Genomic DNA, 17,272 nt, shown 5'->3' with positions numbered 1-17,272 from the left:
CAATACTTATATGAAAGACTATGGTGGTAATATAAAACTTGTATGAAATTAAACTATGCTAATATATACTATAATGGTATTGTAGCAACGGAAGTGAGTATAAGACTATGATTGTATTATAGCATTCATACAAGTATGTGGTATTTTGAAGAATTCACTAAGATTTGCGCTTACTAGTTTAAGTCTAAATGTTTCAAATTGTTTCGACAACAAACTGAAGGGCACGACTTGATTGCATTACATTCATAGATATATTTTTGGAGCATTTCGTATGTTTTATTTCACTATCTTTTATTATTTTGATTTTAATAATAGAGAACTCTCATTTAATGACTCAACCTCCACATAAGCTACATCAACATGTGAAACCAACTAAGAAAGGGTTATCGAAACAAAATGGATAATTTGTTTAATTTAATCGGTTTTCTAGGCCTTGTTTGTTTAGTTTTCTTAGAACTAAAATATCGAAACTTATTATTATTATTATTATTATTATTATATATTAAATCTAAAGGAAGTTAGCAATTGTAACTTTTATTTCTTTAGGTTTTTGCCACAAATGTTTAGTGAATTTGACACTTTTAGTCCTTAAGATCAAAACTTTTATATTTTTGTGTTTTGATTAAGTTTTGTGCTTTTAGGGTTTTGCCACAACTTTTTAGTAACTTTGACACTTTTCGTCATTGCAGTGAAAAGTTTTATATTTTAGTGTTTTTGCCACAAATCTTTAATGAATTTGACATTTTTTGTCATTGTAGTAAAAATTTTTACATTTTGACATAAAAAACACAAAAAATCACCTTTAGAATTTTGTCACCATATTTTCTAACATTGGCAACTTTCACGTTATTGCCACAACATTTTTTTATTTTCTCCATCAATGTCTCTTCTTTTAATTGTTGTACACTTTTGACATCTAATTTTAAAGGTTGTTGACTTTCTCTCATATTCATGGTGATTTACACTTTCAGCACATATGTTTTAAAGTTTGTCGATTTTTCCCGTATTACCCAAAAAACAACATAGCTGCAAGTTTTTTTGCTAGTTATTATTATTATTATTATTATTATTATTATTATTATTATTAGTAGAGAAAACCCAACTTCATTTAGCCTAAAAAAATTAGTTAAAATTTAGGGACATACATACTTAACTTTTTCCCGAAGTAAACGTTAAAAGGTGCCTCCCGAATTTAGAAAGCCGTAACCCTATTTTACACCGCAAAACGCTCGCCGCTTCGCCATAAGAATCATAGCTTCACTTCGGTGCCCTAATTTCGAAGGATCGGACCACCAAATTTCTGATTCAGTAACTGCTCTTCAATGGGATCCAAGCGATCTGACTTTGGTGACGGCGCCAGTCCTGGGTTCGTCATCTCTATACAACTCCATAAGTTTTCTCTTAATGTTTTCCTTTGGTTTTACATCTAATTACCAATGGGAACCTAAATCTTGATTGATGAATTCGTTACAGGAAGATATTTATTGGAGGTTTAGCGAGAGATACTACTATAGGTTAGTCGCTACATTTACGACGTGCTTTCGTAAGTTCTCGAAACAGCATCTGATTTCTTTATGGTTGCATGTATATAGACACTTTTGTTAAGTACTTCGGGAAGTATGGAGAGATTACGGACTCGGTTATCATGAAAGATCGACAAACTGGTCGACCGAGGGGTTTTGGGTTCATCACATATGCAGATCCTTCCGTCGTTGACACTGTAATTGCTGAGACACATGTCATAAATGGAAAACAGGTGAGTTACTTCATAATTGTAGCATATTAACAGTAAATCCTGTCATTTTTTTACAGTTGAATTCCCGTTTACATTGTTCTCTTGAGAAAGAACCTGATAGATGCATTGAAATTACATAGCAATTCAATCTCCACTTAGATTATCTGTAATGTGAGACTGCTTTCTTAGAAAATAACAAATACTCTAAGAACTACAAACTATTAGGTTGCATTGATTGATCAAATTTAGGTTATTGCTTGGTGGATTTTCCCCAATTGGTTATGACTTGAATAGTTGAATCATGTAGTTACTGAAATGTTCTTCTTTAGGACCTCTCCAGTTTAACAATATTTTGGAGATCAAATACGAATCAAGTTCCCTACTTTCTAAAGTCTTTGTGTTCTCAAAGACATTTCATCGACTCTAGTCATACATAGTTTGTAGTTCAGTGCTAATAATTTTGTTACTAACTGCTTGGATGTCTATTTGCATAGGTGGAAATCAAGAGAACCATTCCCAAAGGCTCTGGTGATTCTAGGGATTATAAAACAAAAAAGATATTTGTTGGTGGGATCCCCACATCAGTTACAGAAGGTTAGCATGTGAAAATCTTGAATATATAAAAGCTCTAATTATCTGATTCTTGCCATTCCTTTGTGTCCAGATGAGCTTAAAGACTTCTTCTCAAAACATGGAACAATAGTTGAGCATGAGATTATCCGAGATCATGTGACAAAACGTTCACGAGGGTTTGGATTTATTGTATTTGATAGTGAACAAACCGTTGATGAAATTCTTGTCAATGGAAATATGATTGATATGAATGGCACACAGGTAAGTTATATTAAACATCTTCTATAAGCCTATTAGATGTAGAAAAAAGACACCTTATTATTATTATTTTTTTGGCTAGAGATGGATGTCCATATGTCCATGGGTTTGGTTTATAAATAGTTTTATATGGAGAAAAAGGAAAAGGTTAACATGTTTATTTGGTGTAGGTTGAGATCAAGAAGGCTGAACCAAAGAAACCCTCAAACCCTGCACCTAATTCATACACTAGGGAACCTAGGGGACGTGGATACACTGATAGTTTTGATGGATTTGATGATTCTTATGGTGGCTATGGTGGTGTAGGAGGTGGTGGTGGTGGTGGTTATGGTCCACCTTCTTATAGGTCTTACGGTGCACTTCCAACTAGGTATGGTGACTATGGGCCATATGGACCTGGTGCAAGTGAATTTGGTAGTCGTTATGGTGAATTTGGCGGTGATTATGGTGGTTATAGAGGCGGTGGTGGTGGTGGTGAGCCGCCACTCGGTTACTCTAGTCGGTTTAGTTCATTCAGTGGTGGAGGGTTTGGTGGTGGATATGGTGGTGGGTTAGGTGGGTATGGTCGTGGTGGTGGTGGTGGTGGTGGAGGGTATGGGGGGTATGGTGGGGGGGCAGGGGGTAGTGGTGGTAGTTATGAGTCAGGTGCAGGTTCAGGTTATGGTGGTGCAGGTGGGCCATATGGTGGTAGGGCAGGTTATAGTGGTGGTGGCAGTCGTTACCACCCTTATGGTGGCAGGTAGACACCACCATATCTTTAGCTTCACCTGGATATCATATCATATCACTCAACTTTTGGTTCACAGAGTTGAATAGACATTAATACCCTTTACAGCAACAAGACACTAGAAGATCAGCATTAGAGAACCAGAGTTGGATTTGCATTTAGTTAATAGATAGACAAAAGGCAGAATTTATGTGTGTACTTTTTTGTAAGAGATTATCGTTCTTAGATATGATGTATGTTTTAAGGACACACTTTGTAGGGCATACATACATAACACATACTATCATCATCATCATCATCATCATGGAAGACATCTCCAACCCTAGGCCTTGCCTTTTTTTCATTAAGTGTTGTTTGGATAAATGATTTATATAAACAACACTTGGGGAGATGGAAAGCAAAATTAAGGGCAATTTAGTCTTTTTCTCCTTGGGTTTCTTTATTAAGAAGTTAATTTTTCATTAAGACATTAAGCTATAAAGAAACATCCCGTATATAGCCCCTATAAGATTAAGTGTTGTTCATATTATGTCCATTAAGTCACAAGGAATCTATGTATAGCTTATTGGATTAAGTTGGGTCCTCATTAAGTTAATTAAGTTAAAAAGTAACAACATATATTGGTAAGTACAACATGCTTTACACCCTAAACCAAATTATTCTGCTTTTGTTTTGTTAACTATTTGTTTTATTTCTACTGGACACCATTGTTTTTAAAAAGTACTATTATAAGGTGAGCAACTTGAATGTTTTGTTCATTAAATATATATTATTTTAATGGTATTTTGTGAATAAAAAACGTTCTAGTGGCTTACCATGGTACTTTCACAATAGTTTTGTTGTAAAAAAGAAGAAGTTAATTAGCTGTTTATGACTTAAGCTAACATGCACTTGACACCTGTGAAATGTGGACGAGGAATTGACATTTTCAAGGAAGGCGATCGGATCCTTTGTGGCTAGTTGGTGACCAAATGTATTGTTATTGATTATAAAATGTACCATTTTCTTCTTAATTTTATTGTATGTGTAAGTGGAAAACGAATTCAATGATATTTTATTGTCTGACATTATTAATCAATTTGTGTATAATGAAGGTTGAATATTAATTGTATAACACAAATTTATTTCTTTTCTCTAACTAATTGATGGTGGACAAAACTTCAAGAATGGTCTCTATAGTTAGTTGCAAATTGTGATTTTGGTCTAAGAAGGTTTCGACTAGCATTAAATGTCAAAAGTTTTTATTTTGCTGTGAGTTTGGCACAATTTGTTTTGATTTTTTTATAAAATGATGATTCTGCCTTTTATATTTATATTTTCTATTTCTTCTATTTACTTTAATATTTTTCTAATTAAAAGTAAAACAAAAAATAAATATTTATCCCCACCCATCTCTCTCTCCGTCTTCATTGTCCATCGGAAGTGAACAGACGGTTGGTAGGGGTGTCAATTTATGACACGACAAAAATACACGAAACGAAACGAAATCGGGACAAAATCAAAATTAAAATTCGTGTTCGTGTCGTTTTCGTGTCAAGATTAAAAAACACGATTTCGTGTCGTGTCGTGTTCGTGTTCATAAATCGACATGAAATTGGCACGATTAAGCATGTGGTTGTCGTGTTTTTCGTGTTTGTCGTTTTTGTCGTGTTATATATCTCTAAGTATGAACGAAATACACTAATAGTTATGTAATATTATATTTGTCGTGTCGTGTTGTCGTGTTTTAATTGGTTCGTTTTCGTGTTAATGAAAGAAAACACGACATCGTGTCGTGTCGTGTTTGTGTTATACAAAACCTTATGGTGTCGTGTCGTGTCAGACAAAAACACGTCACGACTGCCCGATTTGACAGCCCTAACGGTTGGCACCACCCTTTTCGTCGGAACACAACTGCAGAATTGCTTATACCAATCTTTTCTACTGTTAGGAGAAAAAGGTGTTCAAATGATTTGTTGTGGCTCTAACGATCATCTTTCTCGATTTGAAGATGGAGGTTCCGACGACCTCGAGCTACAGTGGCGAAGCTTCAACATATATTTTTGGGGGCTGAAAATATAATGTGTATAAAAATTGGTAAACAGGGGGGGCCAAAGCCAAAATTTTATATTTTTGGGTCTAATATGTATAAAATCAAAGTACATGGACTATTTCTAATAAAAAAGGGGGGGGGGGGGGGGGGGCACAACCCCTCCTGGCCCTAACAATCCTCCGCCCCTGTCGAGCTAGATCTGAAGATGGCGGCAACTTTTGGGTTTGTTGTAGCTCCGGCGACATCGAACTTCATCTCTATCCTTCTCTGATGACGACTACGAGCTACAAGATACAAAATCAGAGCTAGGGTTAAGGTTACTATGAGAACGTCGTCAGAATGGAGGGATGAGTCGTATAAGATTGACGAAGCTAGGTTTAGGGTCGTTGAAAAATTAAAATGTTGCCCCAACCACCCGCTGCTCCTAATCTCATCTAAATCATCGTCGGAATCGAAAGAGAAAGATGAAGCGACATGTCGATCGTTACTACTGTACGTCGTCGTCAGAATCGATGTGTTGTCGTCGCCTCTCCAAACTTGTGTTTGCTGGACTTCGGTGGTGGTGTTGATCCGTTCCGTTCGTTGGTTCTCAGTTTAGATATGTTCGCCTGTGAAGGTGACGTGAATATGGTGTTGTTCGCCTGAAATTCGACGAAGGGTTTGCTGAGGAAGAGAGACCCTAGCAGTTGGTGGTGGTGTTCTGATTCTTTAGCGTCCAACAGTTGGTGGCGCCACCTCGTTTTCAAGGTAGTGGTGGTGACAACATTCTGATTCTCCGACAATGGCGGCGGTTTCCAACGGTGTCACATGTGGTTTTTCGTGAACAGTAGAGAGTAGAGAGAAAAAAGAGAGACCCAAGATTGAAGGGGTGTCTTGGGGGTGGGGTATAGTTTATTTTATATATTCTCTTTTGTTTTATTTTTATTTAAGAAAACTGTAAAATAAATAAAAACAAATTAAAAAACGAACATATGAAGTATAAGATCTATCATTTTATAAAAATTGAAAACGAAATTGGATTAAACTCACAATAAAATAAAAACTTTAGACCAAATGTTAGTCTAAATATTTTTAGACTAGTCTAAATATTTTTAGACAAAAATGACAAATTTTAACCACAGAGACAATTCTTATGGTTTTGTCCTCACGGTGATTTTTTTTTGGACGAGTCCACGTGAATTGCGGTCAAAACAGTGAAGACATAAGGTGGGAAACTAAGTTATTTTTATTTTTCTTGTTTGTTTCGTATTAAAGTGAAGAGAAAAGAGAAAATATTGAATTTCATTTCCATCATTTTTATTCTGAAAATGTGGGAAACAACACAAGAACGCATCCGAAAATTTGAAAAAAGAAACGGAGAATTTTGTGAAACAACCAAGCTCTCCACATTTCGATTAAACCTCACATTCAGTGATATGTTTTTTTTATATCTATCTTCACAGATTATTTATCAACATATAAGATGATCAAGTAAATGACTAGCCAATTTTTAACACGTGGCTCAAATGGAGAAATCTTATGGATGATTAAGCAAAATATGTATACACCTGGAGAGCATGGAAAAGAGACTATGTGTAAAGTAGGAGTCAAAATGTTTATTATAAAAACCATTGATTTATATCTAAAGTATTTTTGTTAATGGCTAAGATAATCGTCGTACTTTTTTTTTCCTTAATACATCTCTTGATTTTGTGTACTTGTTACAATATTATATATCTAGATTCTGACAAAACAGGGTTTTAGTAATATGCCACCAAATGGAATTATGTCTCTAAAAATGAAACTAGAGGGTTTTGCTCCCCCTTACAATATAATAAGAAGAAAGAAATAACGAGTTTGAATTATGTCACCTTTCTTGTGGATCATCATGAAACCACAAGATGATAGGAATAACAAGACATAAATTTTGAAATTAGCATGTCAATATATGAATTGTTTCATTATTTGTTATTTTGGGTCTTTCACTTTTAATGTGATTAATAGTATATGTCCATGATATAATCACCTTTATAACAGTGGATTTTGCGAAATAGGAAGCAAGAAAATTAATAAGTGTACGATGTGATAGCTAAAATTATATTAATGTGAAACAACGAATTAATGGCTTTTGATACGAAGCCTTTTGGTTTGAAATTTTTTTTTGTCAGTTTTATCTATAGGATGATTTTTTGTTTGTTAATGTCCAAAATTTACTAAATTTATTTTTATTTTTTATTTTTTCCTTTGTTACTTTTAATAGCAGGTTTATAAGTAAATTGTTACTATTAAATTAAATTTGTAAAAATCATTGACTATGCAATTTTTTTTTACGTTTTTATCATATTATACGTATTCATACAAAAAAACATATTTATACACGAAATTTTTACTAAACATATAAATACATTTTTTACAAAAAAAAAAAAAAAAAACTTAGGATAAGAGATCAAAAGTTTTGTAAACTTAAGAGGCTTTTTTTTGTGCAAACTTTGATTTAATATGACATGGAATTGCCATTACAGGTAATAAGAGCGAAAAAAAAAACTTTACAAATTTTGGATATTAACGTATAGAAAACTATCACAGAGACTCATATCAAAAGTCTTAGATCTATATATCTACAAGGTAAATGAACTATTATTGTAACAAAACAATTACAATACATTATGTTGATTATGTTTTGAATAAAAAATAATACTAACTCTTTGTCGAAAAACAATCGATGGTGCACATGTAAATGAATTTTAATATGTATGATTTAACAATTTGGGATCGATATCCACATGTCAGGCTGTGGACCAAGTAGTTGAGGAGTTAGTTTGATTTATATGCATTTATTTTTGGTTGGTAAAGGCTTGAAATAGATGGTTGAAGAATGTATGGCAGACGAACGGTTGGACCGATGAAGCAATGTTGGGAGTAGGGACCCTCTAAACAAATATCAAATTTTGGAGTGGGTTGTTCATATCACTTGTGGGGAACTTAAGTTAAAATGTCTATCTATTTAAATGTTTGTATTTATAAATTCAAAACTATTTTCGACAAAACGTTACATTCTAGTATGTTTTATAGGGATAGACATAAGAGATTAATCAGAGACATGAAGTTACAACTTGTATACTTGTTTCATCACTTTTCATTTACATAAAAGTTAAAAGATAAGTTACATAAAAGAAACAAGAGTTAAAAGATATTCCTTGGTAGTTTGAAGCATTTTTTTTTCTATTTATTTGGAATAGTTGAACTTCTACTTGAGATGCATTACTTTAGGTGATGAGTTAACACCTTATTTATTTATTTTTTTTATTTTTTGTTTTGTCTTATGCCATTTTAAATAATGAATTATGAACTTATGATTTTCCGCAATGAGTTTACGAGTTAAATTACTTAATTTTCAAAAATATATTGCTATTCCTAATCCGATGGGTGCTTCGAAAATCCCAATACTCATTTAAATATCAAACTTTCAAAATTTACCTATGTAAACACTATACTCTAAAAACTTAGACCATGTTGTGGGGTTGTGAAGAGCTGTGTTTGTCTACGTGGAACAACCATCATGACACCATAACACATGAACACCACTACCCTTATGCGGTTAAGGACGATGACGTTGCCTCCTGTTGTTATGGTCATGATTGGTAACGACTTCAAAATGGAAGGTACGGTCAAATGATCGTTGGGAACAGTAAAAAAAGATGTATATATATAAAAACCTATTTACTTTACATATAAATGCACACATATACCTATTTTTTTTACCAACACAATTCTTCTCTTTTTTTTTTTTTCATTTTATATAAAATCAACCATATTTTCTTTCAGCTAAGCTATGGAGCAAAACCTGAACACCCCTCCACTAAACACATACACATTCGTTTCGATGAGGTTCACACAATACAGGAGCTATATGAACCTACTCAACACTCAAAACTCACCCCAAATACCATTTCAAAGAAATTTTTTTAATCCCGCCTCACCCCCAATGTAATTTCCTACATCGCCCTACATGCAACAAAATCCAAACCTTCAACAAAACCTTTTTAATACTTTCGCTTCCATGCCGCAAAAAACCACACAATCACCACCCACACAACCAACGCAACAACTGGTTCCCAAAACGCAAGTGGGAGGTAGTAGGAAAGGTAGAGAGAAAGGAAAAAAAACGATCGCGAAAAGTGAAGAAGAAGCTCCACTATGGTGGACACTGGAGGAGGAGTACAACTTGGCGGTGGCGTCGTGAGGAACTTCAAAAAATCCAACTATAGGAAATGATATGAAGATAATTGGATTTTGGAAGCCGTGATCGGAAAATTTCACACTTATGAAGAGACTGACATATCGCAATGCGATATGCTTAGTGGTAAGTGGCTCCAATTAGTCATAGGTGCACCAAGTTTAATGCGATTTACAACAAAGTTTCTTCACAAAAGCAAAGTAGTGCGAATGATTTCGATGTGTTGAAAGTCGTGAGAGAGCAATATTAAGTCGGAATGGGTCACGGTTTCGAGTATGAAAAAATATGGGAGATTGTGAGAGTCAATCCAAAATGGCTTAAAACTCCAACATCGTCAGAGGTACAATCAAAGAGGTCTCTTAATTCAAGTTTGTTTGAGGTTTTTGACGCACGAACTAACATCGACATCGACATCAACGCCGACGCAGATGACATCCCCGACGACGTCAAAGAGATCTCCCCCCATTCGATTGGTTGGGCGTGACACAGTGAATCGCGCTCAACGAAATGAAAGAAAAGTTTGATCAACACAATTTAATCGCAAAAGAAAAAGTTGAAAGAAAAACAAGCGGATGAAGATCAAATGATGAAGGATTTAACAATTCTTCAGATTAGCAAGGAAAATATGGGACCGCGACAAGTACAAGTGCTCCGAAAGATGAATGAGAGGATCGAGAAGAAATATTTGGATTAGGACTACTGTATCGTTTTTATGTTTTTAAATTAGAACTACTGTATTTTGTGCGTTTAATGTTTTTTTGTGTAATGTTATTTTTAGTTTTTAAATGTTATGTTTCATTTAGGATTTAATTAAATTGTATGTATTATTTTTTTATAAATATTATGAAACATCACAAAAATACGACCCCAATATTTTTGTTTTAATGTTACTAAAAATCACAACATCGAATGTCATATATAATAAGAACCATGGAATGAGTAACTCAAAAGTCATAGTAACTGTGTCAAAACAAAACTGTATCAATCATATCAAAATATCTGAATAAAACTCTCAGGATAAAATTGAAGCTGTGGTGTGTGCGATGTCATTAACCCGAACTCTTCCCTTTGCTAGCGGAAGTACCTGAAACCATAACTGAAACTGTAAGCACGAAGCTTAGTGGGCTCCCCTAAACTACCACATACCATACAATAACATATAAACAACTATTGGGCCTTGCCCACCGCATCAGACCGAAGTCCGGAACTAACCAGGGCCTTGCCCTCTGCATCAGACCGAAGTCCGGAAACTGCATCGGACCGAAGTCCGGAACTGACTGGGACCCCGTCCCCTGCATCGGACCGAAGTCCGGAACTAACTGCATCAGACCAAAGTCCGAAACTGACTAGGACCTTGTTCCCTGCATCGAACCGAAGTCCGGAAACTTACTGAACATAGCATAGCAAAAACATATCAACTAACATGAACACACATACTACATACTGCATCGGACCGAAGTCCGGAACACATAACACAAGGACATGCTTGAATCACAAAGACATCAAGCACACTGAACTACTGCATCGTACCGAATTCCGGTACTACTGCTAACTAGACGGGCTAGCATTGTGGCCGTAGACCCGCTCCTACTGGAAGGAAAACTTACCTCGCAACGCTGGCTGCTGAGATGCTAGATCTGAAACTGTCTGACTGCTGCTCCGGAACTCCCCGGCTACAAATCCCATAAACACTAAATCAAATACTGATAACTAATCTCGGGGTAAAATGATTATTTACCCCTGGACAAGTCAACTTCTAGGTCAAAGTCAACTTTCAGTTGACCAGACTCGCCGAGTTGGACCACCAACTCGCCGAGTCCCTATCATCCATTCTAATCCTCTACTCGCTTCTACTCGTCGAGTTTGGCAAAGACTCTACGGGTTCTTCTTCGATACTAACATCGAGTCTAATCTTCATCCGAATCGCCGAGTTGTATGAACAACTCGTCGAGTTCCCTTTCAATAGAAGAACACACCCAGTCTTTGACTCACCGAGTCGTATGAACAACTCGTCGAGTCTGACTGCTTCCAAATCCAAGTCTTAACTCACCGAGTCTTTAATCTACTCACTGATTCACCCTAAACTCTCAAATCAGGGAAAAACTATGGACTCGCGACTCGACTCGCCGAGTCTGAAGAACAACTCGCTGAGTCCCAAGCATGCCATTACTATACAATCAATTTTTCTCGATTCCAATGCATCCAAATCATAGATCTGGGTTCCTAGGACTGATTTCACACGTAAAGTTTCTAACTTTACGTTCATGCATGCTCATAATAAGCTAAAATGCCCAAAAAGGAGCTAAAAGAGGAGATCTAGGTTTGGAATGGGTTCTTAGCTCAATAAAGGTGGCAACCTTGAGCTTAAGGAGTCCTGAAATGCTTAGATCTGAAACCCATTCGTCTTAACTACCCATAAATCGATCTCAAAGTCTAGAAAAGGCTCAAAAACCACACTAACAAGCTTTTAAGGAGATCTACAAGATGAACAGCCAAGATTCGAGCTTTATACCTTAATGGAAGCTAGAATGACACAATAAACACAAATCTTCTTTGCTTCTCTTGAGAACCCCTCTTCTCTCTTCTTCTTCTAACTTCAAAATGCACCAAAATCCTCCACAAAATGAGAAAATACTCCAAGAATGCTTAAAGGAAGGCTAGGGTTTAGTAAGGGACGTTCTGAGGGTGATGGAGGCTGGTTTGGGGCGCATAATAATGTTTAAATATGGTGCAAACCCTTGAAATTAGGGTTTCATCCAGACTGGCAGACTCGCCGAGTCCAAGAATATGGACTCGTCGAGTAGCCAGCTTAAAACGCGTGCAGAACCCGTCTCTAATCGACAAGTTGGGCTACAGACTCGTCGAGTACCCCTCTAGAATTGAAAATTACTTTATTTAAATCACATACCAGAAATGGGGCGTTACATATTCTAGCGAAAAAAAAATCAAATTGAAAAAAATCGAAAATAAATAAATTGAAAAAAGAAATAAATCGAAAAAAATAATGATATGAAAATTAGTGGGTGTTATAACATGTTGTCATTCACTTTGTGTTATAAATGAATATATGACATGACATTTGAGGTGGTATTTTTTTTGATATGGTAACATGCTATAACATGATCACACCCACCAATCTTATTTCAACATCCATAATCAATTTTTTTTTTCTTTTTGGTTGTGTGTGGAAATTATACTATTTTACTTTTTATTTTTTGTATTTACACTTCTATTGTTTTAGTCATAAAACTCGATATTTATACCTTAATATTACCAAAACACTATTAGTTAACACTACACGGACGGAAGTTCCGTCGATTTTGACGGCCATATACGAAAAATAAAATTGAGTTCCTAAATATAATATTTTCATGTATATAAGCTAAATTCGTTAATACTATTTTAAACCGATACATGTTATACAAACAATTAAAAAAAGATAATACGATATATAATCTTATATAGTTATATGAATCATAAGGCTCTCTTAGCATTTTTGGAAGTAAAGTTTGTCATCTACTCTTCACAATCAATACTTTCAAGTATATCATTCTTAGTAGCTATTATTATGAATACATTAAGTTTTTCTTATAACATTTTAGAACATCATTTATCAATTTAGTTTTTTTTTATTAATTATTCGATGAACTAATAAAATGAAGAATAATTTTTTGATATATTTTAGAATTAACTAGTCATCTAAATATTTTTGTTCAATTATATATATAAATATACATGTATATAAAATAAATTAGGCTAGTAGGTGTGGGCAACATGTTAAGCATGTTAACACACCAAAAAAGTGACACCTAAAATGTCATGTGACCCATGGTGTTATAACCGATGTTTTAAAAAGCTCACTATGGCTCCAAAACCTGTATTTGCCGCCAAACTTTGACAACATGACTCCTTAAGTCACATATGTATATAAAAAATGAAAAATAGTATATATATATATATATATATATATATATATATATATATATATATATATACACACACACACACACAAAATTCCCGCTCTTGTCACGCTTTACAAACGACGTGACTTGTCATGACTAAAAAAAGCTTGAGGCTTGACATTTCCGCTAAGTTACGCCTTATGTTATTTAGAACCTTGGTTATAACACCAAGTGAGAAAATGAGCAACATGTTATAACACCCATTAATTTTCATGTCATCATTTATTTTCGATTTGATTTTTAATATTTATAAAAAAAGTTAATTTAATAAAATATGTTAGATATAAAACCTAATTTTTTTTTAATAAAACATAACATTTAAAATTTAAAAAAAAATCACAAAAAAAAAATTACATTTTTGCCCATAAAATATTCATCTTCGTTACCATCGTACATATAATCAGCCAAGTCTTCTCAAAGTTGTTAGTGTTTTCATGTGTTTTAAATATCAACGACTCTATGTAAATATTTCGTTGTCTCAGGTTAAAATTGCATGTGCCGCATGTTGAACTATGTGTCATTTCGATTTTAGAACTCCAAAAGCACGTTCCACATCCTCACGTGCTCCTTCTTGTCTTCCCTTGAAAAATTTGTCTCTTGGTTCTACAGGGGTTGTATAATGACTCTGCATGTTATCTTTTCATCCTAGGTAATAACCGTAACTCTTATGTCATTTCAAATGACTATCTAACTCTTAGACTTCTTAACTACTGACGGTGCTCAATCTTGCAACCACTATTCATACTATGTTGGGCTTGTATAAGTTCTTTACTTTGATTACCGTAACAGACCAATGGGTCATGTTCTAATAACCTTTCATCGTAAGATGCAACGCTTAGACTCGGGTCTTTTTGAGTCAGATTCAAGAATGGAAGATACCTTCCTTCATGTTCTAATGTGGTATAATCACATTCTAGCATGTAGCACTTCTAGCTACAAGCTTCTTTTCTTTCACGGTGATCACAATACTTCTAGTGATCGCTTCGATTATCTTTTACTTCAATCTTCTGGCTTAAGTTGGATGCTACATCAAACTTGGCTCTCTAAACCATGTAACATAATTATCTTAGCCAGATTGGATTTGATACGACCATTAGGTTCGAAATAACAATAATCTTCTTAGTAATTACCAAAAAGATGGTAACGACAAAAACAAATGAAACAAACTCAACTATTGATGCCTTGGTAACCTTGTGACTTTCCTTGATCCAAGTGTGAGTCATGTGCTTCTGGTAGTATATGCCTCTACTAATACTCATCACAAGTATTGCCTCTCAGTTCTCCAAGTCACCACACAAGAAAAATAATATAGCAACTTAACATATCAAATAACATAACTAATGTTTATATTATTTCTTGAAACAATTACATAGATATTCAAGTTCACCCTACACTATGTTTCTTATATTAGGTTACACCACATGATACTATCTATATGGCTACTTTATATCTCGATCTTCAGGCATATAGATCCTTACTCCTGATCCCTTGCATCGTCACCTGCTTCCTAACCTTGACCTGTGATGTTGCGATGTTCGGATGTAGTCATCTACCAGAGTATAAATGGTGACCACTGACTAATCTAAACAAGCCATGTGGAAACACCGGCAGGCTCATAACCTGTAGGCGATGAATTACGAGTTCAGGCGATGTAGTAACTACGTATTCATGCGATGATACTCTAACCCTTATTGGACACATATTAGGGGAGTAATCCCCGAATCCGTACTGTCTATGTGATGTAGGCGATGACCCTTAGGAAAAGTCCTTAGAAACAAACATATAAGGAAATGCGATGTAAGGCGATGAGAGGTAAATATGATGTAGGAGATGACCCTTAGGGTAAATCCTTAGGGAAGAATAAATAAAGATAAAAGGGATGTGTAATCGGGTTAATTGTTTGACATGAAGTATGTGAAGAAACAAATTAACCATATTATTATAGGTTGAAAACCCTATGTACTCACTGGGTTTCCCAACATGACCCACTCAGTTTATTTATAACATAGGTATCGATACGAAGACACATTACATTGAGAGATTAAAGGAGGTGTAAATCATTAGTGTAAATGAATATAAGGTCTGTTTATGCTTATGTTTCTGTATTGACGATGACATCCCAATGTTTTAATATAAATAAAATAAATTTCTTCAGAGATGCTTTGATAATACTATTATCATATTTTTCGGGAACAAATTCTGCAATATTATTCTTTAAAATGGACACTCTAATTTTTAAATAAGCATAAATAAATTTTTTAAAATGACCGTGAATTTGGGATGTCACAGTGAAGGATCTAGAATAGGCTTCATACATACTTGGTAGTAGGATCTATAGAGATATATCGAAACATCTAACATGACTGATCCACAATACATACCTGGATAATATCTTGAAGAGGTTTAAGATGCAAGACTCCAAGAAAGCTTTTCTACATATGCAACATGGCACCAAATTGAGTCAAACTTAATGTCCTAGTTCTAATGATGAACATGATAGAATGAGTCGAGTCTCATATGCTTTTGCTATACGATCGATCATGTATGCTATGACATGTACTCGACTGGACGTCTCATTTGCTTTGAGCATGGTGAGTCGTTTTCAGGACTGTAACATCCAGAATCTAGAAGGTCAATTATGGAAATAAATTCCATTTTTAGGGGCCATCTCTTCGAGTTCATGGCATAAACTCGACGTGTTGGAAGCTTATGGGGTGCATATTTCTAAGGAAGAAGTAGCTGCTCTAACAACTGTTTTCAAAGTAGCTGCCATTTTGACCATTGGGCCAAAGTCTGTGGGCAGTCCGTTAGCAAACCTATCTATCTTGGAGAGTTCAGTAGGCACCAAGTAGGGGAATAGCTTCATCCTCTCGGTGAATGCGGTGGCAAACTCATCCACACTCATCTTTCCTTTCTTCAGGTTCTGAAATTCATTGTTTAGGTCTATCAGATTTATCTATGAGCAGTACTGCATTTTCAACTGCTCCACGAATGCTTCCCAATACATTCACATGGCTTCTCCTTGTGGCATTGTATCTGCCAACAACTTCCACCAACTTAGCACTCCGGTCTTTAGTTGTCTGACTGTAAAGATCGTCTTTTTCTTATCGCTACAGTCGCAGCTCTCAAGTACCATCACCATCTCGGAGATCCAGTCCATAATCTCCATTGGTTTTGGGCTTCCAGCAAGACTTGGTGGTTTGACACTCAAGAAGTTCTTAAACATGCGCCCATCCTGGTCAATCCTTCTGTCCGGGTCATTTCTCCTGACTGCTCGGGGCCAACTTGACTCACCGTACGACTGTAATTTCCCTATTCTGACAACTCTTCATTCAGTTCGGGCTGCTCAACAGGCACCGTAGGTTCATCTCGATTATGTTGAAGAAAACGCCTTGTTTCTCCCATTTGACGATCTAACATCATCTGGATCATTGTTTGTACCCCAACCATAGTGATTGGCTCGGGTGCGACTGCTACTTTTGGTGCACGCTCAATCACTTGTGGCTCAAGCTACGAGTTATCACTTCCCAATCAGCTTCGAGTTCTCACCATGTCGATCTATACACCCATTCAGACGTTCGGTGTCCAGTGACTAGAATTTAGATAGGAAAGATTTTATTTACGATCGACGTGTAAATCTCCCTATTACTCCGAAAAGTTACATGCTAATTCTAATACCGTAATTAAATGTTTAGAAATCTGAACACATAAAGTTTCCAGATCCGGTCGGCAACAAACCGTAGATCCGATCATACATTTAGTATCATAA

At 35.3% G+C, this 17,272-nt stretch overlaps 1 protein-coding gene across 1 annotated transcript; it reads left to right on the top strand.

Moving 5' to 3' along the window:
* The first annotated feature begins 1,178 nt into the window (after window positions 1-1,178).
* LOC145061767 (uncharacterized) lies at window positions 1,179-3,706 on the top strand. Its single transcript, XM_079009328.1, has 6 exons — window positions 1,179-1,366; window positions 1,474-1,514; window positions 1,593-1,756; window positions 2,230-2,329; window positions 2,400-2,569; window positions 2,737-3,706. Exons 1-6 carry the CDS (start codon window positions 1,323-1,325, stop codon window positions 3,307-3,309), a joined length of 1,092 nt encoding a protein of 363 aa, XP_078865454.1. The 5' UTR covers window positions 1,179-1,322; the 3' UTR covers window positions 3,310-3,706.
* Window positions 3,707-17,272: the final 13,566 nt, after the last annotated feature.

Source organism: Lactuca serriola, chromosome 7, assembly GCF_051521515.1.
Source record: "Lactuca serriola cultivar US96UC23 chromosome 7, Lser_US96UC23_V15, whole genome shotgun sequence".
Lineage (NCBI taxonomy): Eukaryota > Viridiplantae > Streptophyta > Magnoliopsida > Asterales > Asteraceae > Lactuca > Lactuca serriola.
Note: the sequence above shows the minus strand (reverse complement) of the source record. Positions and strands in the feature narration are given on the sequence as shown.